The sequence below is a fragment of the Drosophila melanogaster genome, chromosome 3L (genome assembly GCF_000001215.4).
Source record: "Drosophila melanogaster chromosome 3L".
Classification (NCBI taxonomy): domain Eukaryota; kingdom Metazoa; phylum Arthropoda; class Insecta; order Diptera; family Drosophilidae; genus Drosophila; species Drosophila melanogaster.
The window spans coordinates 1823195-1850914 of NT_037436.4; the positions used below are offsets into that span (position 1 = coordinate 1823195).

The following is a 27720-nucleotide window of genomic DNA, read 5'->3' on the forward strand; positions in this document are numbered from 1 at the left end:
TAGTTTTTTTTCAAAAATCAAAAGACTTAGGCGACGAACTTGACACTAATAAAACTATTTGGTAACCCAACCATCGGTAAATAAAACTGTAAGTGAGAGTTAGTTAAACAAACGTATTTATGCAATGTCACAAACAAAAGACTTAAGCGACGAACTTGATAGATGCATGTGAGATAACTTGGAGAAATTTAGCTGCGCAGATGAGAGGTGAAAAGTTAAAGGGAAACAGTTGAGAGAGCAATTCCGCTTACCCAACGAGGATGGCGCCTAAATTGCCTTTTAATTGCTCGCGGGGGTCAGCAAAAGGGCAAGCCGGACAAGGTGAGCTGTCAAACGGATTAACGGACCCACCACTGATTGGCGCTTTCTTGAACGACTTTTTGTAGCCGCAGGCACTCAAAACTGGGCACAAAAAGCAGTGCCAACAAAACATACGGCAATTAGCCGTTGCAATTAGCGGTGTCGTTGAACGGCGGCGGCTTCTGGGCCATCATTTAAGCTGATCAGTGATCACAGAGCGGCGTCTTAAGACCCTGACCACGGAACGTCAGCGACAGCAATGGAAACAATATAATTAGCTCGAATTGCTAACAAAAACACAATCATTCTTCTGCTGCAGCCAAAAATATTTGATTTATGCCCGGCTCCCGATTTTGTATAGGTGTCGTTAACCCAGTTTCGGTTTGTCGACGGGTTTAGTCAACCATATATAGAGACGGTTAATTTATTATAATTAAGCATGAAATACATATTTGGCTGCTTGAAGAGTGAGCTAGCATCGGTAGTAGCTGATTCGCTAAGTGTTTAATTTAATACCGTTTTTCCTTTGGTTCAAACAATTACTCAAGCTAAAAGACCTCAAGATTGGTATGCAGATAATGGGGATGATAAGGGCAGCCATAAATTTCTTTGAACAAAAGCTTCTACAATAGTTGTTTGTTTGTCTCCGAAAACAAAAGGGATATAATTTTATTCATTCATTCCGCTTGGCTTAAATTATAGCCCCAAAATATTTACATTTTAAGTCTAATAAAATTGTTCGTTTACATTTTATGGTGCCCTCCCGAAATCAATTTAAATTTCAAATAAGAAATTCATTTAACAAGTCAGCGAAGTCATTGAAAGACAATTAAACATTTTGCAATTTACGGCTGCGTAAAACAAGGCAAATAATTCGCTTGTCGCTTTTTTGCTTTAACTGGCCGGTTTTACGCCGCTGGACGCCTTAAATCACAAATGCCACAGGCTCGGCTATTGCCAGAGCCCGGATTGGTTGCCTGCTCCGGAATTCCAGCGTCTGGTGCACCCGACTGTTCCCGGTTCGCTGCTCAACAACGGCCTTGAATCCCCGGTTGGCTCCTCGCACCTCGTAGTGCACACTGCGAATGTGTCCACTGGGCTCCAGGTGGGAGTACGATCCGGAAACGTAGTCACCATGGCGCTGCTCTCGGTGCAGGATGTGCACCCGACTGGCCACGTCGGAGATGTGGTACTGATGCGAGTAGTGGAGCTGGGAATAAGACAGATGCTATGTTATTCTCCGATCCGTGTCACTTAAAAGTTGTGTCATTACAGTAAACGATATTTGTTATACAGAAAAACAATGTTTGCAGTGCTAATTATTATATTTATCAGGTCTGATGAGTTGGTAGATAAACACACAAGGCAATAAATAAATCGGCTGAAAGTGCAAATTAAACAAGTAGACTGAAAAGGTGCATATCAGTTGTGGATTTCTTAGATATTCATTTTAAGTTTATTAAATACATCAAAAAAGGAGCATTTTGTATTACTGTGTTAGTTGACTACCATAAAGCTTTTATTAAACACAATTCATTGTGAAACAGGCGCCAGACTCACCCTTTCCTCGTCATGATTTCTGCCGTAATCGCTGTAAAACTCGATGTGCCCAGCCGGACCACGCTGCGTATGCGCAATATGCAGCAGACAGAGGACCACGAAGCTGAATCCCCATCCATATGCCATGCTGACCGGACACGTGGGCATGAGTTGCTGCCGAAATTAATTTGATTAGAAACATAACGAAGTGGCCGAGATGAGGGGGCGCCCAGTGCTGACCGGAGATTGGCCCCGGAGGAGTGGTCGGGGTGAAAATCATTTGCACTTTGCTGTTACGGCAGCAGTTGAAAGCTCGGAGCAGCCACTTCCTAGCGGCTGGAGCGATGCTGATTACATAGTCACGTTGTTAACTACATCTTCACGGTGCACAGCAGCCAAAAACGCTGGTGTGGATTAGACGGTGGACCGGTGGACCGGTGGTGCATGCCACAAGTTGGGCAATCAAAGCGAATCAAAGACCAGCATCTTTCACACTTCGTTAGGGGCAAGAGACTTAGTCAAGGCAATTTAGTGTCAAAAAGCGAGCAGTCGATAAAGACAAAGGCCCCTAACCCATGGCAATATGCACATTATGGATCTTGGCGATCTCCGACGGTTGGCTAACATGCCCTAACGTGACTGGCCGCCCGATTGGATTGCTCTGACCCAGAGCAGGCACCTGAACCCTTTTGGTGCCCCAACACCCCGATCCATGGGCTTGGCTTTGTCTTCGAGGCGATTGCCGTTTATGAGCCGCGAGTGGCAACTTTCTTTCTCTTGCATCATGATGGCTAACTATTTCTCATTTTTGGCTGTTTGAGGCACGTTTCGCTGGCAATGCAAAGATTTGAACAGCAGGTGACGGCATCGCCATCGCCTCTGCCCAGTTTTGTTCCTGGTCTTCCCACTCGGATGCTCGGTTCATAAAAACCAATGCCCTTTTGATTGGTTACAGCTGTAATTGCCCTTAGGTCTTTGTGAAAGGCTGCCAAGCCGTAGCCGCCAATCACCGGTAAAAAAATTAAGCACAAAAGTTCCAAGAAGAATGTTTTTAGTTTTCTTACAATATTAGTAACAAAGGGTGCTTAAAAAAAAGTAGTAGTATTGAAAACATAATTTATGCGTATTGTTAATGTAATCCGTTATATGACTTACGCTTCATCACTTGACTAAATATTCTTCATTATTATTTCTTTACCTTTCCTAACTATTTCTTGAAATATCTTTTCTGTGCAGTCTCGGATTCTCCGCTGGTAATAAAGAAATTGTCTAATTAGACCGCTGCACCAACTTTTGATTGGCCATGGGCTGCAGTACGCATACGCCCCGTTGGATTGCGCAATCGAAGCTAACTAGATTGATCTGGCTGGATGGTGGGATGCTGAATACCTCTGGGCCACGAATTTTGGCGCCCAAACTGGGCCCGTCCAAACTGTCGTTAATTGCGGGGTCGGCTGGGTGGCTGACTTCCATAATTCAGAGAATCGAACCGATAATCTACGGTGAGTTAGGGCACGTTTTGCCGGCCCATCTCCGCCTTGGAAATGCCAAATGCACTGGGGAAAATTCCAGAGCTCTGGCCCAAAGATATAAACAGGCTGGACCAGGACAACTTGTTTCTTTTGACTGGCTAATTGCAATGTAATAAAATGGAAACGAAATGGCGAAAGAGAAATATCGGACGACAAAGCATTTTCGTTTCCATTTCTTTAATCGAACAGCCTCCTGGACACACGCGCTCCATTAGGCCCGACAAGCATGCGGCGAATGTTTATTCATATCTGGACCGACTTGGGGTACGGGACGTGCCCGGTCCAATTCCAGATCGAGCGACACATCCACGGCTCCAGATCCAGATGGGGATCCAGATCCAGAGGCACCGGCCAAGACGCAGACAGCCGCACTCGGTCAGTCAGTCGGTTTGTCAGTCGGTCGGAAGCCAAAGCCGTGCCAGGCTGATGCGAAAAAAATAAAAACACTTGCGTTTTCTATTGATTTGTTGCCAGATTTCTTGTTTTCCTTGCTTTGTTTACATAATGAACTGCCACCGAGTAGACCCCCTGGACCCCATTGGGATCCCCTCTCCTGACCATTTCCAGCTACGACATCAGTTATGCGGGTGCCAGTCGCACATAACATTGCTCAACGCTATCCGCCGACACTCGAGATCGGAGGCTATATCTGTGTCCCCACTCGTCGTGCCCAGATATATAACCTTAGCCAATGCTATTTGTTGCTATCTTTATAGCAATCGTAGCCAATGTCGTCGCCAATGCTGCGCCGAGCTGCCGTTGGGTTTTCAAATGGTGGAGCTTAATGCGAACTTCGTTTAATTGCCATGGGGGAAAGATGAAATGGCAGCCTCGTTGGCTGGGGAAATGTACAAAGGGGCGTGAATGATGGGAGAAAGCAGTTGAAAACGCCAATAAAAAACCGTCAAATGTTGCCTAATTTAGAAAGGGGTTAGGTTGGAAGGCCTATAGAAAAAATCATCCATTTAATTTAGGTGACACTATAAACTTAATATGAATCATTTGCGAGAAAAAGTAACACGATCTAAAAACTTTAACTAGCAAGTAATTTGGCCTTTACTATCATAATTTCCGCAATAAATTATTATAAATGTATCGTAAATATACGAATATGATTTTAGTATTTATGTAAGCAACATCTTGGAACATCTTGTATTGTAAGGTTTTCAGCAAAGAAATAATTCAGATTAAATCATGCGTTTAACATCTTGAACAAACTTGTATAATCTTTACGGCTTTTCATGTTTCCGTTTAGGGGACCCATTACGCCCAGTCGACATTTTACGAACATTCTACTCCAACTACGGTCATAATCTGGCTTTTCATCTTCCGCAATTTGAGCCGCCATCCCGGGTTGTTGGCCACATTCGGCGACCTGGTTCACTCACTTCCCCTTCTACAAAGTTGAGATCCAAATCAAGATCGAGAGCGGAGGGATTGCATAATGTCATGGGTACAGAAGAAGACCGCTTTCAAGGCCGCAGTGGTGAGCACACTTGGCTGAGCTTTTCTCTCCCTTTCCCCTCACGAATTCGGATTGGGATACCCATACCAAAGGCATTCCCATTCCCAAACCGCAAAAACACAGGCCTTTTATGGCCTTTCCTGGCCGGGAATCGTGTTGCTGCACTTCCCAATTAAAATGCATGGCCAGGATGGCTAAAAAGCGGGCCGAAAAGCACTCAGATGCGATACGAATCGCAGAAATGTTGCGAGCAACTGAGCAACAAAACTGAAACCCGTTTTAAATGCACCGAATTTACATAATGTGCTCCAAATGGGCAGCGGGCGAATATAAATCCCGAATCAAAAAAAAAAGTAATCGAAAAACCGAGCCGCAAGCAATGGCAATGACAATTGCATGTGACAATTGCGGAAAACGGCCAAGTTGCCCAAAAAATCAGGACGCAAAGTTAAGTTCATGGAGATCCGAAATTGTGCATATGAAAGTCTCAGTTGCCTTGGCCATTCGAAGGGGAAATGCTCCTGCCAAGTCGAAAACTGAAAACTGAAAACTGAGTCGAACGTGAAAAGCGAATCTGAATAGCGATATTGATGGCTGGCAATTTATGTTATTGAACCTTGCCTTATGCAAATTGAAAAACTATGAGTAATTGTTAGCGATTTCTGGGCTTGTTTTAATAAGATTTTTCATCATTTGGCCGAATGTTTGAGAAATGAAAGTCCCAAAATTAAGGAGGTCTAACCAAAAAATAATCAAACGACTTCCTTCCACAGAGGGCCACTTACTTTTGCTGTTTAGTTTTTTTTACTTGCAAGCCGCAAGTTGCTGGTGGCAAGTTGCCAGTTGCCAACTGCCAGTTTGTAGTTGCTATGTGTGGGCCGTAATATCAATGGCAAACACTTGAAAACTGAACCACTTTGCTGGGCTGCCACACTTGCTCTGAAGTGTTTGGAGCGGAGAGCTCTTGGGTTTATTTACGACAGCCGGCAGATGAGGTGAGATGTGTCTGGGATTTTAGATTGTCAACGCGGTGACTCGGATTCTCCTGCGCACGAACATCGTGGTGCCCCATAATTATATGCCCCTCCGTGTGTGCACAACTAAATCTGTGTCTATAACCATAAGTCTGGTGGCCGGGGGCCCGACTATTAGATCATTCTCTTTTGCAATTCTTCCCCTGCCGTGTACTGTGTGATTTAATTAACTATTGCTAGCAGTTCCCTGAATCCAATTCAATAACGATTCACCTAGCAGACAAAAGGGCATGATGCCGCACTTTGAGCACACACAAAACGGGCTTGCAACCGCAAATTAGTTTCAAACATCGCACAAAACACAAAAACAGCCTGCAAAACTGCATCAGCGATCGGCAGGCAGCCTTGCAAAATCCGTAAATCCACAGCCATAATAACCATAGCCCCGCCATATCCCCGTCTATACGTACATATATCCCAGACTCAGACTGAAAAATCGACAAACGATGTGCGCCTTTATTCTGTATTATTACTCGGCGGCTGCTTACTTTTCGGTTTTGCGAGCGGAGCGAAGATTTTGCAGTGCTGATAGTAAAAGTGACGCATCAAATGGAGCTGCCTCAGCTGGGTTGTAAGTAATGGGTATTGAGGGTATACTGGGTCCAAGAACTAACATGTCAAAATTCGAATTTTATATATGATGTTTTGTTTTATTGTTTATGCGAGCTATAACAAGCAATATGTATATATATGCAGATGGCTTGTCACCATGGAGCACAACCAGCTATACCCTGTAATCCAAATGTTCTGATTTGCTGCTCCATCAGTCAATGACACACACACTGGCACACCACACGTGCTTGTAACTTATTTTGCAATATTTTTCGAAAAGCACACTAAAAACGTGTCCCAGCTACAACAATCACTTTGAAAGGGTCGTGTGGCTTTGCATCTTTATGGCCAACATGGTCGCATCTGGGCATTAATAGAATCAGCAGCGAGTAACAAGTAGTTTGGCTATTACATCTTACTTGGGTGTTTTGTAATGCCTGAATGCTGAATTTGGCAACTATTCAGGCAACAGACACTAAACAGCCTCCAACGTCAATAATAGATGCCAAAGAGCTCTCGGTTTAGCCGGTTTCGGATGCTCACCTCTCGGCACACTTTTATGGCTTAATTTTGAGCTGGCTTGTAGCAAAAATACATTGTTTATTGAAAACATTATTTGCGGTTTGCAAAACGGGGTTCAAGAGGGTTTGCAAAATAGATTTATTTGTGGTTTCACAAATCGCTTCGAGTGAACTAAGTCCGATCGATGGCGATCAACTGGGAACAGTTGGGCACGTGGTCGGGCTCAATTAATAAGTTAGTTTGTTTGGCCACCAGACGGAAGTAATCATGGTCGATTATTTTAAATTGGCTGTTAATGAAATGCAATTGGACTTTGCTCGCAAGATTTATTATGTTCAACAGAATATTAAAATTGGGAACTAGGTTTATGGCTTTTTGTACTTCTTCCTTATTTTTAATGGGTCTGGTTTTAAGTGAACAGCTATATAGATTTAAATTGACTTGAAAGTAAATTATTCAGTAGACTAATGTTCTTCCTCATTATTTCATACTACGAACAAAGTGTTAAGTGTGTGGTTGCTATACTAAACCGAATCCCATTTCATTGTTTTATGACCCATTTTATTTGATTCTTATTCGGAATTTTCTCGCTACAATTTGTAAGTGCAGCATTTCCTTTGAACTGTTTGCCACCCAGCTGAAGCATTTCTTAGCCACGAAAAATGAGGCTTAAATTATTGGCTTGGCATTTAACATGACAGCCACATTAAATTGTCCACTTTGGCAACCTGTGTGCCGGCACATATATATACAAATATATATATATATACCAGTAGTACCATATATAAATGGCCATATGTTTTATATATAGGAGTCGGCCAGCCTGCTGCTGGCGTTGGCTTTTTGGCTATAATTGAGGTTTGACGTCTCGGGCCGGGTTGGGTTCAGACTTTTGCTCTGGGGCCTCAGACCTCTCGAGGAAATTCAGGCGACGACGGCCTGTCGGGGCAAAAAAACAATTTTTATTTTTTTATTTAACAGCTTCAGTTTTGGTTTGTTAATTGTCACTTTCATTGGAGCCCGCACAATCCCAGCAATTTTAATTCAATCCTAATGCGCCCAAATGATTTCGGATTGAGCAAGCTCCGCTGAGCACTGCACTCTGATGCAATCACACTGCTACAAATTATATTAATACTTTGTGAGGTGCAAATGCAGCCCATAACTTAGCCGGCTTGAATCTCGCATTCGCATTTATTGAGCGTGCTAATCTGCGCTTTATGCAAAGCAACACGGACCGAGAAATGTTTGCCGATACCAGTTCTTGCCCCGCAACCTTGGGCCACAAACAAGACGCTAAGAAGACGCTTCCAGCTGACTCGCCGAGGTATCCACATCCGTTGTGTAATTGCCGGTGGCCAGAGATGGAAAAAAATATTAGAAAAATCCACTGCGTGGTGCTGGTCAGCTGAACGGTGGGGCGGCGGTGCGGGGCAATTGCTAGTCGTCAGAACCATTAGCAGTTATTAAGATCGAATCCAAATTCAATTTATTTGTTAATTAAACGATTGGCTAATTCTATGTTGTACCATGTACGCAGATTACCAGCTATCAAGATTGGAGCTGGGATATGCAGTTAGTCGACTATGATGTTTCGATGATATATTAAGTATACGTTGCGGTGTTACAAAACGTGTGTTCATAGCTGACTAATAGAAAATCAAATAAAAAATGACATAAAACCACATTTTAACGGCATTTATGACTGAAGTGGATAACATTTCATTCAGCGTGCAAAAGTTGATTCAACTTTTTGATCTTGCAAAACGCAGCCCCATAAGTATGCAGAGAAAATCGAGACTTTGGTAGAACAAGCTTAGTGAATTTTCAACTCATGAGTTAGACGATTTTTGCAAGCCAAACTTTTGGTAAAATAAAAGCTCTTTCTTATCATATTCAGCTTTTTCAGCCCGTTCGCCGGGTCAGCCAAAGTCACCGGAAGACAAGTTTTTGAGGCACCCAATTAAATCAGCGAAATGGGCCATGTAAACAAACAAAGAAAATGGGACCAAAAAACAACTTATGTAAGTTGGAGTTACAAATTTGCAGACCGTGAAAATGTCTGGTTTTTGTTGGAAGAAAACCTTAACGGAAACGGGCCACTTCGAATATTGAATGGCAATATATTTGCGATAATGAAATGCAAAGCTTTTGGAGCGTTCAATTTGCCATGAGACACATCGATTGTAGCTTTTCCAAATGGGTACAGCAAACTTAATTAATGGTTTGCTAAGTGCAAATTATAAAGCCCACACGGAAGGCGGAATCTTGTAGATGCATATTAATTATTGTAAGTCATCTGCTCATTACAAAAGAGAAGAGAACCACAATGAGTTCTAATACAATCATTATGGATTTGTCAATGCAAAAAAAATATATCTCTTCATTTTAATATCCACAACACTAAACAAATAAATTTTTTTCAGGCATAGTATATAAATTATTTTTTAATTTGTCAAAGATATCTCATAGGCCAAAGAAAACGTTATAAACTTTTGTTCTTCCACTTGAATTTTTTTTCGAATCTTTATTTTACAAATTTGTTGCATAACTTAAATAAGATTAACCTTGATGTTTCCCTTTTGTAGATCTCAAAATTCCTTCGCAAGCTACACTGAGAGAATCCAATGAAGTTCCAGGTGGAGGCGTACAGCTAAGCGGGCTTAAGTAACTAAGAAGTGGGAGCTCGGAGTCCGTCCTAGTAGTGGCCCGCATAGGGACTCGCATAGTGGCCGTAGTGGCCGCTGTACTGATCATACTGTGGGATGTACTCGTACTGCTGGCCCTGGTTGTAGTAGCCATCATCGTAGTCGTAGTGAATGGGTGCAGCTGCCGCCGGAGCATAGTGCTTGGCCACTTGAAGATCGAATAAATATAGAGAGTTTAGCTTTTGCAAGGGGGAGACTGACTTAAATTTATTTCGCTCTGTTGTAATAATGACCGACAAAAAACTAAACTGTGGTAACAGCTGTTAACCGTTTGCCATTGTTGGCAAGTAGCTCAACTGGCCAAAATAAATACGCTAACAATTCAATGCTGACCAAGGCATTTTCTATGGCCATTTCTTTGCCCCCTTGCAAATAAATTATTTGTGCACGAATTTGTCAGTCAATTGGTCACAGGTGTTGTTTTCGTTTTGTTTTGGTTTGTTTTCTGTGCTTGATTTTTTTTTTTTTCATTTTATGTTTGTCGCCGTTTTGTATGCAAGCAAGTTCGTTGCCTAAGTCTTTTGTTTTGGCTGCTGATTTCTTTTGCTGTGCGTTTTGCTGATAATTCTCAATTAAAACTGCACCGCAGCACCCACAACAATTATGAATTTTCACATGAGTATGCAACCATGTATTCATTTCCCAGGCCCAAAGCGTTGCGACATTGAGAAAATTATGCTAAAGTCTTGTGAAGCAAGGGGAGAAGGGAAATGGCCGAATAAGAAACGGCAATTTTCGTGAAAAATATGCTGCGGTGGCTGTTGTTATTTTGTTGTTGTTGTTTTTGAAGATGATGCACCTGACATAATCTGTGTGGGAAATTCGAGACGGAAAGTGCATAAACAAAGCTAGATCTTAGACTCCGATCGGAGCAGAGTGAGGTAACCCACTAAGGAGGCGTGTCGGCGGATTAGTCAACCATATGATGTTACACATTTCCAGCCCAGTTTTACAGCCCATGATTCAGTTTAGCTGCTTGACTGGCCATGTATGTGAGACTAATTGCAATTTATTGAATAAAATTGCCAATGCAACTGCCACCCATGCTAAAAATGAGATGAGATTACAATGGAATTATGGTAAGTTATTCAGACAGTTCAGAACGTTCAGTAGGCTGCATAGTAATCAGCGTCAAAGCCAAGATCATCATCACCATCATGGCCGTAGTCGTCTTCGTCTGGGCGCAATTTGCGATACTGATTGTTCAGATAGTTGGCATGCCGCCTGAACAGCTTTAGCATGCGATATGTGTTCATGCCTGAAAAAGCGAGCAGAGAACACGTGGAGATGGGTGGGCGGAACCCCAAGAAAAATGACTATGAAGGAGTGGGGGGAAAAAGAAGAGGTGCCACCAGAGGTGAAGGCCAACTATAAAGGTGCTGCTAATCCGTTCTCTAAAGTCTTTAGTCTATATCCTGTCCCAAAAGTTATTCTTCACTCACCATAAGGCGCCGGGGAGGCCACCACCAGAGGAGCGTGGGCCACTGGAGCCACGTGCTTCACTACCTGCGGCTCGTAGTGGGTCAGGACGGGCTTGTGGGCCACAATGGGACTGGCCACCACAGCCTGGGCGTGCACAGTGGGTCCCGACTTGGTCACCACGGCATTGAAGCCGTGAATGGAGTCCGCCGTGTAGTCCACAGTGCGAATGGAGCCATCGGGCTCAACCAGAGAGTACTGACCTGTGGATAAAAATATAGAAATGCCCAGTCTTTGGATAATCTACTTAGATCCACTTACCCTTGACCACATCTCCATCTCGCGTCTCGTGCTGTGACTTCACATCTCCTGTACTGTGGTCAGCCACACCGTAGTTAAAGGCATATTTTGGATGATCCTGTTTAAGGAATATAAAGCAAAAGGATTTAGATTAAACATTCGGATTATGAATCTCTGTATTTCAATTATACGAGAGCAGTGGTATCTTTGAAATCTATTACTTTTTTTAATATTTCATAAAACGTTTTTAGCACTCTTTTATGGTTTTCAACACGAATATATATATCACACTTCAAAACTCACATAGTAATCCAGGGCATATCCCGGTCGCGCCACAGCAACACTGGCGAAGAGAGCCAACGAAAGGATAACGAAGCACACGAAGTTTGCCATTTTGTATTTGGGTTTTATATTTATAGCTTCAAATGAATTTGAAACGAGGAAAATATTTGCTAGAAATAAACACAAAACAGATCGTATCCGTTAAAGAAACACCGCACTGCGTTGGGGATATTAACTTAGGTTTTTCAGGAGATTTACTTGGAGTATTTCAACGGCACTAGATACAAACACCACCAAGTTGCCCGGAATACTGTGGCGATTCTAAAAGCAAGTTTCCATTAAATAAGCGCGAAATGTGCGAAAGTCGCGAGCAGCGCAGCAGACGCCGGCAGAATCGCCGGCAGTGACGTCGGCAGAGAGCAGGCACAATGCCAAGACTCTTGGTTTCTCAGTCATTCGGCTGTGGCGAATGGTGATCGGTGATCCAGTCTGGTGAGCCACTCTTCGCCGGGCGTCTCAAAGTGCCAAGTAGATGCCCGGCCATGTGAATGAAGTTGCAGCACGGATCCATGGTATGTTGCCAAACGCAGCCGGGTTCCATTGAATCTAACGAATCCAACGAATCCAACGAATCCGCTGAATGGGATGGCGTTGTCTTGGGTTTTGTTGGTCGATCTGCGACACATTTCTCAAATCCGTTGCCAATCCGCCAGCGATTGTCAATGAAGTCATCTGGAACAATCACTTCTTTTCAGCCCAGAATTATGCGAGATTAATCATTGGACTTAATCATTAATTTCCTTGATTTCTGCAAGAAATGATTGTGGCCAATTTAACTAACAACTTAATGCCAAAACCTAGAGCGAAATCGAAATAAATCGCTGACAAGAACCGACAAAATGTAAATCAAACACAAATCGGGTCAAGTTGCAATTGCAGCACAATAAGGCCCTAGTTATTCGGCACATGCGAAATTCTCAGTGATCTACTTCAATGACAGTGGTTAGGACAAGGTACTAGTACTACCAATAGTAACAGACACTATGGCCACTGCACCCGCTTTGGTCTTTTGTCTTTTGTCGGCTAACTGCAACTTGAAGGTCAAGCGCATTAAACAAGACTTCAAAGCTGGCTTCCAATCTGGGCTGAAATGACAGCAAAAGTCTTTGGAGCAGGACAAATTTATGATGCCAAATAAACTCTTTTCCTTAGCTGTTGTGAATCTGACCTTTGCTTGAGCAAATACATATTGAACTAGCGATGAAAAAAAAGTTGGCAAGGGGTATAAAAAAGTTTCCAACAAACAATTAGATGAAAATAGGACACAAATATTAATGAACATCTAAGTTTGTGAACAGAATACCTGCCAATTTGGCGGTTTTACTGATGTAACATTCAAAATTGTCTCATCTTTTCAGCTAATTTGTACCCCAACAAAAGCAGATTGAGACATATTTTCAATCTTCAATTTGTGGCAGTTGCATACCCTTGAGAAAATACGAGAACGTGCCAATTGCGGTCTGTCTGTCAGCCTACAAACTAATCCAAATTATGTACAGACCGCAGAAGCCTTAGGTTTTTGTGCGACTAATAATGTGGGCTAGTTTAATGTCCAGGTCGGCATTTCTTGGGCGTTTTCATTTTCACACAATTAACCATGGCGAGGGGCGTGCTAAAGACTCTAATTAAACGAGGGGTGCTTCAGAAGTAATCTCCAGCTGACCCGAGCAGAAAAAAACCAACAGACCTTCGACTTTGGCTTGGAAACAATTGTCTCTCTTGGACTGCGGTTTTTGTAAAACTAAATACTAGATTAAGTCAATTTGCATGCCGCCAAAAAGCATTTTGCTACCTAGACTTGGGAAAATTCAGTCAGCGATTGTCGGCGTTTTCCGAAGGTTTTCCATATATGCACTCGCAGGTTTTTCCAACCCGTTCTTTTTGCCTAGTAAGCAGACATCTTGACAGACACATGTGCGTGGCTGGGCATTGTTTTCTAATTTCTGGCAATTAACTTAAATATATTTGGCCCATGAAAAGAACCAAGCCAAAGAATATTCATAATCAGAAGAATTCCTCTAAAATGTTCTTAAACGCGGCATTTCACAAGGGGCAAGTTTATGTGGGATGGGAACTGAGAATTTGGAATTAGGAAGTAAAATATTCTAGTCGTTTAAATTTAAATAGAACTAAATGGTTTAATATGAGTTTGAAAATTTAAGTGTATATTATAAATTCCTTGGTAGATTTTGAAGTCCTATTTGAGAGAAAAGTTCAATACTATTAAGGTTAAGGTTATCCATTATCCATTCCTTATTTTGCCATCCATTTTTTCTTTACACTTAAAGGAAATACAATCGACTTAAATTAGATTTCTTGGCACGTACTTCCTTTTCATTGCCTTCATTTTCATCTCGTGAATGGAAAGATCATTCTGCACAAAGTGCCTCACCCAATGCAATTACCATGAGATCGCAGTTTTGGCCAAATCCAGAGACGAGTCATAAGCTGTGTAAGGTGACTTTGACTCGGTTTACTTTGGTCACCTAATTTGGGCTTGTTTGCACACCGACTAATTTGACAATGGAACACTCGACAACTGACTTGCAACATGGGGAATGGAATATGTTGCAAGTCGATGGTCTTGGGATTGTGGGCGTCTTTAGACTTGTTACTCGAGTGATACGGCCAACTTGGGCTAAGGCTGTCATTGTTGTCGCCCTTAGTTGGCCATGGTCCAGTGACTCCGCCTGAGCTGCCGCATCTCCAATTGAGTGACCATTGTTAACGTGGCCAGTCTGTTACAGAATGACCCGTGGCAAATGCAAACGCGTACGCGGCAATAAAATGCAAATGAATGGCTGCCTCTGGCTCTTTTGGCCCATCGTCTCTTCCTCCAACATAAATTTCGCACCTCGGCGGCCAATTTGCTGCAGACTGATGCATGGCACATCAAATTAACGGCCCAACTAATCCAGTTAACATTGTTATATAATTGACTCTGACAGTCGAAGATCTGATTATGCACTGCTGTCTTCGGCAGATGGGCTGTCCGTCTCCTATTATTTATGCCTGCTTCTACTTTACTTCTGTTCAATTATCTCCGCTCAGTTGGCCAACATTAATCGACAATTAATGGAGTTTTTCAATTACGCAGACATTCAGACGACATTTAGCACGATACAGTGGTCTACTAGTCAAGCTACACTGCGTATACGTAATATAAAGAATAATATGCTTTCATTACAGAATTAAATCAATATATTTATTTAATTAATCATAGATTTTAGAGGTGCTTACATTACTAATTGCATTTCATTCATTCTCTCATCATCATTTTTTGGCATACGCTTGACAGGGGATACAAATTTGTTTCAAATGTCAGTGTGCAACTAATAAAACGCTCGACAAGATACTTTTTAAGCCCTCTGCACATCTTTCGCAACCAGTAGCCTATAGTCGGGGTATTTTATTATCTATAAATTGTATCAGCTCCGACAGATTTGTATCTCGGAGGTTGTATCTTAATGTTGCCGCCACATACAGCAGATACCAAGATACAATAACTGCAATGGATGCCATATAGAGAGCACGTGTTGGCGACAGTTTACTGAGGCAGTCGTCTTGAATGTCAACTAGTCGAAGTGAGCAAAAACAGAAAGAGAAGCATAATGCCGAGACTTAGTAACTGTCATTTGTGTATGAAGAAGTCGCTGGCTAAGTAAAGGTTACTGGAGCAGCAGATGCGAGTTTACATTCCACTCGACATTGAGATTTCACATTTTGGCACAAGGGAGAGGTACTGCATGTCTTGAGCTCAGATAGTCAGATATAGTTAGCAATCGGATACTTCCTTCCGGCATTTCCTACATCTTGACCTTATGTAGACGGGTAATCCGCCCCCAAAGGCGGCACCTGTCCGGCATTTTTTTTTTTGTTTTTCGACTCAAGTGAATTAATGGAGACCACGTATGGCATATTCACCCTTTTGTTTTGCTTCGAGCTCGAAAAATGCGCACATTTAAACGCTCCGCTGCCCACTGATCTCTGATAAATTCTTTTTCCCTCACCCAGCACTTTTGCACCATTTTCCCGACGTCTCTGTTTTGATCGTTGGCCATTTGTCTAGAGTGTAGACCAAAAACCACGTTGTGCCCATTAAGAGATCAATATTTGGCTTTGTTTCGTTTTGTTCGCACGTTAAATGTGACGGAAATGCGAAGATTTGTTGCATGCGGAAGCCTCCACACACTCATCTCTTGTGACTTAAATGTTTTAAGTTATGCTTTATTTGTTTATTGTCTTCGCTGGAGAGATGCCCCCGAACTTGTGACCGCACTGGGGGGCAACTCCACCGTGGGCACCCTTCTGCGGTGGCTTCCAACGGCCACAAAAGTAAAAGTGCGTAAGTGGATAGGCAAAATGCGGTGGCATCAATCGACCTTGTTATGTGTTATTAAAAAAGTGTCTATTGGAAAGGATACATTTCTAGGGAAATTGTTGTATATTTGTAAGCCAATAAAAAGGTATGCTTAGTATGAAACCCTTATTAAAAAATTCTACATATCTATAAGGTACTAACTAAATAATTAATTTAATAACTAATAATATAAGTAGTAAAATAATAGTAATAATAAAGTTTAATAAATGTTTAAAATGGCTTTTCAATAAAAAATACAGTGGCATAGTTGCTTGTAGCATTCATATTGTTTTTATTAAGCTTGAAAGTAGTCTATGACTGTAAGTCTTGTTTATAGCAGCCAAAAAGCACACATCATCTATCTATTTTTTTCTAAGCCTTCAAAAATCAATTTGAAATCGTAGTTTAAAGTTGTTTAAGAAATCAATGCCCAAAAGTTTTCTACAAAATAATATTAAAGAAAGCCCATTTAATGAGTTCGAGTAGTGCATCTGGTGAAATATCCTTAAATCGGAAATTAAGAAAACTCTATGAATGCAAATTCCAGATACATAAGGCTATATATAGTTTTATATTTAAGCTTCAAGTTTCATATGAATGCTGATGCGAATCTTATTATGAAAGCGCACGTCTTGCCAGAGTACAGATGGCATAGTTCTTCTGCAGATAAATAATCAGTTAATAAACACCAACTGGTTATTGGCGGATCAAATGATAATCAACCGCCGATGATTACCTTCACCTTTTTCACTCCACGCCCACAAATTAGCCAGATCGATTATTGTCAATCAAGTGGCGTGATCTCGACGAAGTGCTCTCTACCCATCAATTTCCATAACATTCATAACTAATGGAAACCATAATTACCCATACTTGGAATCAATTTGAAAGTGAATGTGTTCTGATCAGAAATGCCAATCAACTAATTAATTGTAAGATAAAACAGAATAATCAAATTAAAGATCAATCTATGTTTTCAGTTCCTTTCTGTGCAGTAAAAAAACGAAATATTTGAATTTTTATAATTCTCTACATTTTGTATTTATAGCATTGTCAGCCGTTTCAGCTTCAAACTTATAGTATACACAAAATTATTATAATACATGTGTTTTTTTTTATTATTTTTTTTTACATTTTGTTCGTTTTTCTTCATCTTTTCAGGTTGGTTCTTCTTCGTGGGCGTGTGGCAGGATGGGCGTTTGTTCCTCACTCGATGTTTTCATTATTTACAATTAAAGAGAAGGTTGATTAACAAACAAAAGAGAGAATTGCGCGAAAGCTGAGACAGAGACGGCAATGTGTGTGTGTGTGTGTGAGGGAGACAGAGGCTGCCGGGAAAGTCCGGGGAATCCACGGCAGGACATGATGGACATGACTGTGGTACTGAGTATTTTAGCAGGCTTCGTCAGTGGATCGATCAGCCGTTTTGTGAGGTCGTCAACGTGCTTAATAAATTACAGAAGAGTGGTGTTAGCGGTGCAGGTGGTGCTTCAGGTGGTGCATCCAGCGGACTGCTCCACTTCCTTAGTAGTGGGCCACATGCGCGTGAGCGTTGTGGGTGGCGTATCCGTAGGCGGGCACCTGATGCGCCAGGGATCCGGCGTAGGGCACGGCGGGAGCGGCGGCCACATGGTGGGCAATGGCTGGGGCATAGGCCGGAGCGGCATGGACCACGGCGGGAGCGGCGTGGGCAACCACAGCGGGAGCGGCGTGGTGCACAGTGGGGCCGGTCTTGTGGACGACGGCGTTGAAGCCATTGTGGTCATCGGCGGTGTACTCCACGGTGCGCACCGAACCATCGGGCTCCACCAGAGAGTAGGATCCCTTGACGACATCACCATCACGCACTTCGTGCTGCGACTTCACGTCTCCGGTGTGAGAGTCAGCCACTCCGTAGTTGTAGTGGTACTTGGGGTAGGCCTGCGGATTGGCGTAAAGATTCCATGAGAAGAGTACGGGCCTGCTAGGATTGGGTGCTAATTTTATGTGCATGCCACACGCCACTCGAAGCAGCTGGCCATGCTAATGAAGCTAGCGTGGGAAAATGGCTAAATGGCAAATGCCACAGTGACCCTGGGCCACCAGCATCCACAGAGGAGTGGGTGAGAGGTTGTGCGGACTGATGGTGTCAGTTTTAGGGCATATTAAGTATAATTTTATGATTGCATGAACAGCCGGTAGGCTGTATAACTTTTTCGGGCTTACAGGTCGTATGAGTAATGTTTGCGGGAGGGATTACGTGTCGTATAAGTAATTTTTATGAGTCAAGATGCATGCATTTCTTAGCTCTGGATGGTATTGTAGTCGTTTGATTTTAAAAGAGCAATAAACTCATGATGCACATTTTCAATTAAGAGGAAGCTTTTCAAAATGTATGTTTTAAACAAGTCAAATGGATTCCAATAGTAGGACATTGATTTTCTTTAAGAGTTAGTAATCCTCATATGCGCTACTTTGAAAGTTAATCCTTTTTGGGTTATCTTGCCCACTTACATGGTAATCGATTCCCTCGTCGTGGTGACCATGGCCGGCATAGATGGCCGGGGCGGCGGCGTAGAGACCAGCACCATGTCCGTGGAGGACTCCGGCGGAGGCGGCGCTCAGGACGGCCAGGCAGATGAGGGACTAGATCACAGGGGATAGGGGTTTGTTTTATTAGTTTGCTATTTCGATTGGATCACAGGGCACTTTTGGCTGTCACAGGGCTGTCCTGTTCACTCACTTTGAAGAATGCCATTGTTTGGATTTTTGGGATTTTGTTTCTTGCAGACGCGAGTGTGTGCTGTACGTTGAGCTGGATTCAACTGATAACTAGAACCAAGAAGGAAGCCGCTTTTATATACAAGACAACGCCCGAGCGGCCCAAACCGAGCCGAGTCACAAAAAGCCGAATGCCAGTCGGTCAGCAGGGGCAAAAACAAAACTACAATGAAATACCAGCCAAAGCCGAGCTTTGCGGAGCGAAGCCCAAGAAGTTGAGGCCCCCACAACGCCCCTGCAACGCCCCCCCTTCCCCACCAACAATTCACAATTATTTAATGCTTTTCAGCGAAAAAAAACGAGAGTGAAGTTCAGTTCAGATGTGGAGCGACTGTTGGCTGGCTGTGGTTTGTCTTTGGAAATTGTCTGATTTCTGAGATAACCGGCGATGTATGCAAATCGAAGTCGAAATAATTGTGAAATGGAAGGGAAAACCTCACTTAATGCGAGTTCTATCTGCTGAAATCAATACTCGTATTAACATATCAAATTGGCCATTATTAAGGCGTATTAATTATGAAATCATGATCGGAAAAAAGTTGGCTATCTATATATTACCATCTCCCATCACGATTTAATTGAAATGGCCTTTGCAAGCTCTAAACTACCTAGCAAAAACAATCTTCGCGCACGAATAAAATTAGCCGTAAACACAAATATTTATGAAATAAAAAGACAATGGCTGAAATAAGTTAAAATTGCATTTCGGTGGGCGGCGGTGTTGCAGCCCCCTCCTGAAAATCCCCATGGTTTTTTTCTGTTGCATGTTGCAATTTGTTCGCTCGTCTGTTTCGTGGGCTTCAAGTCGAAGTTTTCTATGTTCTACGTTTTCTGTGCCTTATTTTGCTTGCAGCGGGCGTCGTCTGTCAAATCTTTTGGTTAATGTGATAGTACACTGCCAAAAATGGTTTGAGGTATTGTAGATTAATTTCGAAGTCTTAGTAAAACATCAGTGGTATCATTCCACTAAAACGAGCTACTGACTCATGAAATCCCATAAATCTTGAGATATTTTTGCAATACTTTTAACTAAAGTCAGCAAGTGGCTTTGTTCTTCAATTGTTTTCCAGTGCACTGACTGTTGTTCCTACTGACACTTTTTTAATTGCCATGTAGGCCGTTTTGCTTATTAAACCCATCTGGGAAAGACAAGAGGGGTGTGCTATGGGGAGGCCACCACCCGAAGACGCTGTAGAAACGCCTTTGAAGTGGGGCGCAGCGTGGCGCCACATCATTATGGCCAAAATAGACGCCAGTTCAGCCCCAACTCATTACCAGGCCAAAACTACGAACAGTAAAAAAGCAAAAGCGTTTGGTTTTGTCATATTTTTGAGGGCTGCCTTGCTTTGTTTTACGGCATATTTGCGCCAGGCTTATGCTACGTACTTGCCCTGCTTCGACTCATTTAATAAATTGTCTCGAATTAGTAGCTCGGCTCTGACATTCCCCCTTTGGTGCCCCCCCCCCCCCCCCCCCCTCTGAGCCACCATTTATGCCAGGCTGGCCATCGCGTACTACAAATTGAAGTAATCATCTCAAGGTTAGCACGACACAGCAGCAAACGACGTGTAACGGATCACTAACAGTTTTAATCTCAGCAGGGGCGTAGTTAAAAAAGAGGGTTTACTTATCCGAAAGTTAGTCCAGATTACTTTACACATGTTGATTTTCGTAGAATGGGCAGTTGGGAATGGTTAGTTGGTAAGTAAGTAGACAATGAGCTTCCTTAGAATTTAATTATATTTCTTTAAAGTTTCCCATCCCCCCTTTATGATATACCCCTCTAAATATTCAAACTGCATCTTTGAGTTTGCCTGAATTAGAGCACGATCTGATTGCGTCCTTTGTTTGCGGAAAATGACGCACCGTCGTGGCCAATTAATTGAATTTTTGCAGTCGAGACTTTGAAAAACTAGGTTTCGATTGGGTTCGAGCAAAAATGCTGTAATTGATTGCCTTTTGATGGAAGATTGAGCCATATTTGGGAAGAGGTAGGGCTGATCAGTGGTTCGCATTGTGTCGATAGAATATCCCTGATAAACAATCGTTTCAAGCCACTCAAAATTTTATTACAACTTCTAATATAACAATGCAATGCAAAACCAGTTCCACCAACTTCCTTGATACGCGGTTTCGTTTCCTAGGTATTCACCAACCCGTTAGTTAAATGTGTGGAAATTCCTTGAACAATCATATGCCACTCACCGCGGCAGAACCAAGTCCAGTTTAAACAGACTATACTATAGTAGACTAGACTAGACTAAGCCCAACAATGACAATTACGAATTCGTGAATGCGAAACTCTTTGGCCACATTGCGCGTTTCCTTTTCGATTTAATTATTCACCCCTTCCGCTGAAACTCAGATTTGAGTACGTGCAACAGATCCGCTCCACATGGGCGCAAATATATATCTTAACAGTTATGAGTCAGGCGCGGAGTTCCAGAGACCACCCATTTTGCAGTCGGCAGCCGGATTCGCAGAATCATAGAATCGCAACGCCCAAGTGGCCAGCAGCAGTTGCAATAATCTTGGCCCGATCTTGGCTCGTCATGTCAGCGCACCAAGATCCGAGATCCGAGTCTCTGGCCACTTGAGTGGTGTCCAAACGAGTGGAGAGCCGCCGAGCTGGCCATATTTTTTTTAGCTGCGGGTGCACGACGTGAATAGTCACTGTGACTCGCGGTGTTAGAGAGTATTTACCTAGACTATACTGCGAGAAAATATAAGAGGTTTTAAGTACAACAAGCCCGGAATTTCTAATGGCAAGTAATGTAGCCCTCTTAGGAATTTGTACTAGTCGTGATTTTAGCCTTAAAGGAAGACCTTTTTCTCGCAGTGCACGCGCTTGGACTCAGCTCAAGTTGATATATATTCAAACAAATTTGTTGTAATTAAAGCAATTTGTGTGCGTTGCCTTAGCTGCACTAGCTGTTCGGCTGCTGATTGAGTGGCAAATGTTTGCAGCTTTTCCTCGCATTGTTGTTGCGGTCGTGTGTGCGCAATATGCGAAACAAGTTCGTTGCCCAAGTCATTCGTTTGATTTTGAGTTTCGTTCTGTCAGATGCCTTGCGCAATACGATCTGATGGTAGCGAGTTCACAAGTCAACAGTGAGTGCAGAACGTAGGTTATAATTTAAATTAATTATGCAAAAACGTATTGCAATTAACATATTGAACTAAGCCCAAACGACTCACAGCAATTAACATTTACTCATGATTTGCTTTGATCATTTTCGACCAGCGGCCACTACGCTTTGTGGTTAAAAAAAAACCGCAGAAAAGAGGGAGTCGATGGAAAAAAAAAAACAATACCAACTGCAGTAATTGAACAAACCGGTGACCTTGACCAACGCCGAATGGAATTCACTGGAAATCAAACTGCAATCAATAGACAAAAGAGTTCAGCAGCGTGGTAAAAAATGTTAGAAAAAGCGTAATTGATTAATAAAATCACCGGGGCACAATTTGCTTGTCATACAAATTTCAGTTAAAATCTGATAATACAGTGAAGAAAATCTGTTTTTTCCTTTTCTCGTAAAGTGCAACCACCAAAAAAGTAACTATACCAAGGTCAAACCAACTTCAATTGGTTCCCTACCAAATTGTTATTTTTGTAAACGCTCCGAGATTTGGGTTTCAATTTTCTGACAGCTTAATGCCAAAACTTTCGGTGGGCGTTCGGCTTATCAGCCGTCCAATTACAAATGTGAATGGGGGGGAGACACCAGTAAACAGACAACAGCTTAATCCGTGCAATTATGTCGCTCGAAATTTACATAGATCACCACCATTGTTCCGCGGATCGACCAGATCGACCAGATCGACCTTCAGGCGGTGGCCCAGACCAGCTCGGACCAGGCTTAGAATGGAGACCCAGCAATGGCAATTTGCCATGACCAGGCCAAGACAAGACCCGGGACCCAATCCTCGGTCGCATTTGGTGTGCATGCTGATCGCTTTTCGCAATGCATTCACTGCAGTCCGCAGGGGGCGTGGCGCTTTACAAAATTTCCGCTTTGGGTCTCTCGTATCGAATTGGTTTCTATATGGTTTTGTAATTGTCTGGGCATTGTCATTTTTGTTGCTGAAATTTGTGGCTCAGCTCGCTGATTTATTGGCTCTCGATAAAGTGCATTGTTCACTGGCCCATGGCATGTCCAATGCTTATCGCATTGTTCGCCATATCCGGCTTAGAATTGTTCCTAGAGCGCGATAACTCATAGTTATATATATATATATATTTCATACCTGGCGCTCTTGCAACACAATCGCGAGGCAAGCCGCAACAGAGATGTCTCGCCGTCTCCATCCGCCGCATCTTATGATCTTATGATCCGTGCACCCCCATCCCAATCCCACGACTGCGTTAACCGCAGCTCAATTGTTGGCAATCGCTTCTTGCACAACGTCGACGTGTGGCTGCCCTGTAATCAAAGATTGAACTCGGTCTACATGCAACTCCCTTTGAACCCCCGGCTTGTGTTTTAGTCTGCGTTGCGTGGGTGTCGCCGCCTTGTGTCTATCGCCACCAACATGACAGTCCAGTTTCTGCAAGCCCCAAAATCTACACGAGCTGGTCTGGAGTTGGTCTATGGTCTCTGGTAAGCAGGCTGGCTGCTTAAAGAATGTGGGGCCCAGAAGATTCTTAAAAAAGAAGGCTGTGCTACAATGGCTTCAAGCACCAATCCAATGTGTTGAAATAGCTATATACAAAAAGAATGCCATTAACTTTTATTGCCACGTTTTGTGCCTGCAAATTTCCTATAATTTCCTGCACAAATTTCCCGCTCCTAGACTGCAGCCGGGGCAAGTTTGTTGCCCAAGTCTTTTGTTTAGTTTTGCATTACAAATATTTTGCCACTTGAACAGCCGAGTCATAACCACGCCGCGCTGCAGCTTAAGGTAACGGATTAACCATTGTAATGTAGTTCAAACAGCACATTCACCCATTAACCCACAATTGCCGGCGGACACGGCTTTTCCCCCCCAGTTTTCCACTCAGTTTTCCATTTCAACTGGACACACCCAGCGCCGAACGACATGATTGCGGAAGATCTATCATATTTGGGCCAAGGAACGGTTGCTGACCGTTTTGGTGGCGCCCGCCCGAACAGGGACAGTAGTGGGTGAATGCAGGCCGAAATTCGTGAGGTTTGCTTTTTGGCCTAACTTTAGATTGCTGGCCGAGGATTATTTATTTTTAAATATTTTAATGATTTTTTTATGCTGAGCGTAGGCCAACACCCTCGCCCCGTGGATTATGCAAGGCGGTTTCTGTTCTCCCTCCCAGTGCGGCAAAAACGCTTTCGAAAGTTGCAGCTGCTCCATGCAGGCCGCAACTGAGACAGTTGAGTCGCTTACTCGGTTACTCGGCTAGCTCCACATGACACAATTTGTTAACTAGATTATTATGTAAGGCCCACTCTCCCCTCCCCCTTTCTCCCCACCAACCTTCCATCGTCGGTGTCTAATCAAACGGCATGCAAGCAGCCGCCTAGCTGCATATGCAAAAATAACAATTAGCCATCATTTTGATGCCGGCAACGAGCGAAAAGAAATCCCAAGACTCCACTCCACTCCACTCCACTTTACGCCACTCCAATTCGGTTTGCTTGCAGACAGGCGGAGATGGTAATTAAATCGCTTGCGATGATAGGTTGCCGGGCCAAATTGGGTTGACATCTTGTGTGAGCCCGGCTAATTGATGGCCAATAAGTCTGACCCAATCATCATTAGAAGCGAATGCGGAAGCTGCGAAGATATGCCGAAAAAACCCTAGTTCAAATTGCCTTTTTCCCCACCTAATAGATCATTAATTACACGAAAGCAAAAGGCAAAAGCCAAAAGCTACGCTACACACCTCGAATGCTATTTCAATTTCGTGCAGACAGAAATCAAAAATAAATATGTAGACAAATCTTGACCAAATTGATCGACGGTTCTTGACTCTCAATCTCAATCTCAGCTCACTTTCGGTTTCGATATTAAAAGGCAATTCATTTTTTCCGCCACTCCGTCCGTTGATTGTGTGCGATTGGCTGCAACTCCCATTCGCGGATGATGATTAATGGAGCCCCACCGATCTGGGATGGTCCCCCATCTAATGGCCCACAATTGTGGCAATCGCTGTAATTAGCCATCGGCTTGGAGCCATGTGCACATATTTCTGCCTTAATTGTGTCACTTTTGCAATGCTCGCAAATAGTTCATTTGCACAATGCTGCCGATGAATTTGTGTCAAGTTCAGAGTCGCCGAAGCGGAGATTTCAGTTTCCACGTATCATGAGGAAACTCGCTTTCGGCCAGCATTCAATTGCCGCAAATATATGGGCTTTTTGTTGGATTTTCCTCGTTTCCCCCACCACCAACGCTCTTGTCAAGCCAGCTAGGTTGACATTAAGGCCAAACGAGTTGTGCGTTTACGCACGATTCTGTTGCAAATGAATGAATGGTCACTCGATTCATTCAGTTGGCCAGGTTGTGTGGCGCGTGCTGTTCAGACACGCAGTCTACAAAATCACTGCAATATGAGGTAACTACATCCTAGCATCTTAATACTAAATAAATCAAAAATCAAAAAACGAGGATTACCAGCATTACACTCTTCTTATTTCGTATATATATATGAATAATTTGAATAGATTTTCTTTTTGGTTTAATTTCCTGCTGATTGCAGCTTTCCACAGCGGAATTCGGTAGCCCGTTTTCCGAAAACCTCAAATACTTGGGCATCTGGCAACACAAATTGCAATGGCTGTTTGGGGCATTCACATGCACATGGCGAGCGACTTGGACCTGAGGCACTTCATCATCGTGGAGCAGGCTGGCCTTGTCAATGCCGCTTCGGAGGAATAATAATATGAGTGGCGCATATCTGGTGCAGAGTGCAGCAAACAATTGCGATTGTCTTGCAGTTGCAACTGCAGTTGCGGCCACAGTTTTCTCACACGATTGAGTCAGTTTTGGATTCAGTTTTCGAGTATATGGAGCTGTATGGTGTATGGTGATTGGCGTGTGAGAAATGCCACGATCCGCACCCATCCACTTGGGCCAGGCAATTAATGTTACGACTTCAATTTGGTTCTGGGTATCCAACTTTTTGCTCAGGTGATTTTTGCGTTTTTGAAAGTTCAATTAACACGCGACTTAAACAACTGAATTAACTTAATTAAGTACCCATTCGTTTACTTTTACTCTCGTCCGCTGCTCTGGTCCGCCGATCAATTATCTTGACCCTGAAATTGTTTGGAGCTCGTAAAACGTCGATCAGCTTAACGCTTAATTATCTCAGATTTCCCGACGGGGAGCTGCAAGTTTAGAGCAAATGGTCAATCTATTATGGCCAAAGAAAATGCCGATATGCTAAGTAGATTAAGATTGATAGCTGCATCAAATAATTCTCTAGTAAGCATATAATCTTAATTATAAAATTGCATATAGCTCAATTAATAGGCTTGCGAATAATAAAAGAAAAAATTAAATTTTGCAATTATGCATCATAGTTGTATCTAAAGTGCAATGGGATTCCACACTGATTACTTGCCACTCAATTTTCGCTGATCTGCGTGGGAATCTCCACGCCAACTACCGATTAACTGAGATCTTTATATTGAAATGTTACATTCATAATTCCCGAGATCAGCTCGACAATTTGTCGAGCGATTGGAGCACGTTTAATTACAATAGAATTTGCATGCGAACAGAACAAGATATAGATATATATATAGCTTAGCTGGGCATGAATCACTTGAAAGCGAGTGCCGCATGCTCGGTAATTGCGAATAAATCGAAATGCATTTCATGTAAACGTGTTAAAGAGCACAGACATATAGACTAAATGCGAGGCTTAGCCGAAGGTCGCGAATGGCCAGCTACGTCAGCCCATTGAAACTGAAATTGAAATTGTAATAGTAAAATAGTAACAACTACGGACTCAGATTTTTCCCACAGCCAGCGAACGCGTTTGGGCGTTTACTACTGCCAACTGCCAGTTGGCTTTATTCCGCGAAGTTGGCTTTGAGTTTAATGGCCAACGGCGCTGGCATGGCATTAAGTGGCCAACTATAAATGCGATCGACTTCTATATTTCATATCCTGACACCCACCGAAAAACCAGCAGATTTCTGTGTTTCTGCTTGGCTTCTGACTTTTCAACAAATTGCAGTGGCACTTGGCCTTTGCAATCGCGACCTGGAGGTCGTCCAATTCCACAAACACATGGTGCACTCGAATCAGAGCTGGCTGCGTGATCTACCTAAGCGGTTTTTATCCGTATCTTGTCCCAGCAGTTCCTTGAGATATATCTTTATTCTCCAGTCCATATGCAAATCTATATACAATTAGCGTCGAAAGGGGGCGTACTTCGAAAACAATCAAGTGGTCTAAATACAGGTATTGGCACACTTTAATAAGCTTTTTATAGTTCTTTGTGGGTCGTGCGGACTGTCATTAAAAATCTTATAGATCAATTAAATAAGATCTAAGTCCGTTAGCTTTAGAAAGGAAAAGTACGCTGCTCAGTTGTCTGTAATGTTGTTTTACTAAAATTAAATTTAATGTACCATAATTGAGCAATATTTAAAACATAATTTTTAATAGAACTGTCAACCAAAGGTAATTTTTACTTCCTAACCCGTTTTACTTGGTCAAATAAATGTGGCATAAAAAACCCTAAAAGCTAGCTAAATAAATTACCATAATAGCTTCCCCGTCCAAGAAATCGTTGAATACTTTAGGGGCTCATGCGATTTGCTAATCAGGAACTAACCAAAGTACTGGCAAAAGCATTTAGTGGACCTCCTTTGGGTCCTTGAATACCATAAACATATAACATTTATTCAGGAAACTTAGCCACATATCATCAATTTTGTATGTTGTTTGTTTT

The 27720-nt window shown here is 42.7% G+C and overlaps 3 protein-coding genes across 7 annotated transcripts; all 3 read right to left on the bottom strand.

Annotated features, from left to right (window-relative positions):
- Positions 1-934: 934 nt before the first annotated feature.
- On the bottom strand, positions 935-8589 carry Cpr62Ba (Cuticular protein 62Ba). Of its 2 annotated transcripts, none has more exons than NM_139409.3 (3): positions 8474-8589; positions 1861-2013; positions 935-1510 (listed from the first exon to the last, which is right to left on the bottom strand). In NM_139409.3, exons 2-3 carry the CDS (start codon positions 1984-1986, stop codon positions 1226-1228), a joined length of 411 nt encoding a protein of 136 aa, NP_647666.2. In that variant the 5' UTR covers positions 1987-2013; positions 8474-8589; the 3' UTR covers positions 935-1225. The 2 variants fall into 2 exon arrangements, with proteins under 2 accessions (NP_647666.2, NP_001137868.1); NM_001144396.2 differs by lacking the exon at positions 8474-8589 and adding an exon at positions 5622-5748.
- Positions 8590-9441: 852 nt separating this feature from the next.
- Cpr62Bb (Cuticular protein 62Bb) lies at positions 9442-11970 on the bottom strand. Of its 3 annotated transcripts, none has more exons than NM_139410.2 (5): positions 11912-11970; positions 11675-11823; positions 11393-11489; positions 11095-11334; positions 9442-9800 (listed from the first exon to the last, which is right to left on the bottom strand). In NM_139410.2, exons 2-5 carry the CDS (start codon positions 11762-11764, stop codon positions 9643-9645), a joined length of 585 nt encoding a protein of 194 aa, NP_647667.1. In that variant the 5' UTR covers positions 11765-11823; positions 11912-11970; the 3' UTR covers positions 9442-9642. The 3 variants fall into 3 exon arrangements, with proteins under 3 accessions (NP_647667.1, NP_001261292.1, NP_001137869.1); NM_001274363.1 differs by having other exon boundaries at positions 11890-11970; NM_001144397.2 differs by having other exon boundaries at positions 11675-11970.
- Positions 11971-17086: 5116 nt separating this feature from the next.
- On the bottom strand, positions 17087-18890 carry Cpr62Bc (Cuticular protein 62Bc). Of its 2 annotated transcripts, none has more exons than NM_139411.2 (3): positions 18796-18890; positions 18567-18698; positions 17087-17993 (listed from the first exon to the last, which is right to left on the bottom strand). In NM_139411.2, exons 1-3 carry the CDS (start codon positions 18808-18810, stop codon positions 17598-17600), a joined length of 543 nt encoding a protein of 180 aa, NP_647668.1. In that variant the 5' UTR covers positions 18811-18890; the 3' UTR covers positions 17087-17597. The 2 variants fall into 2 exon arrangements, with proteins under 2 accessions (NP_647668.1, NP_001261293.1); NM_001274364.1 differs by having other exon boundaries at positions 17204-17993.
- Between the last annotated feature and the right edge of the window lie 8830 nt (positions 18891-27720).

Coding starts and splice junctions, on each gene's coding strand:
- Cpr62Bb (NM_139410.2), bottom strand. CDS start 11,764: ATGGCAAACTTCGTGTGCTTCGTTATCCTTTCGTTGGCTCTCTTCGCC. Junction 11,490..11,674: donor GATATGCCCTGGATTACTAT/GTGAGTTTTGAA, acceptor TTCCTTAAACAG/GATCATCCAAAATATGCCTT. Junction 9,801..11,094: donor GGCCTCCCCGGCGCCTTATG/GTGAGTGAAGAA, acceptor TCGATCTTCAAG/TGGCCAAGCACTATGCTCCG.
- Cpr62Bc (NM_139411.2), bottom strand. Junction 17,994..18,566: donor ACGAGGGAATCGATTACCAT/GTAAGTGGGCAA, acceptor GCCAATCCGCAG/GCCTACCCCAAGTACCACTA.
- Cpr62Ba (NM_139409.3), bottom strand. CDS start 1,986: ATGGCATATGGATGGGGATTCAGCTTCGTGGTCCTCTGTCTGCTGCAT. Junction 1,511..1,860: donor GAAATCATGACGAGGAAAGG/GTGAGTCTGGCG, acceptor TCTTATTCCCAG/CTCCACTACTCGCATCAGTA.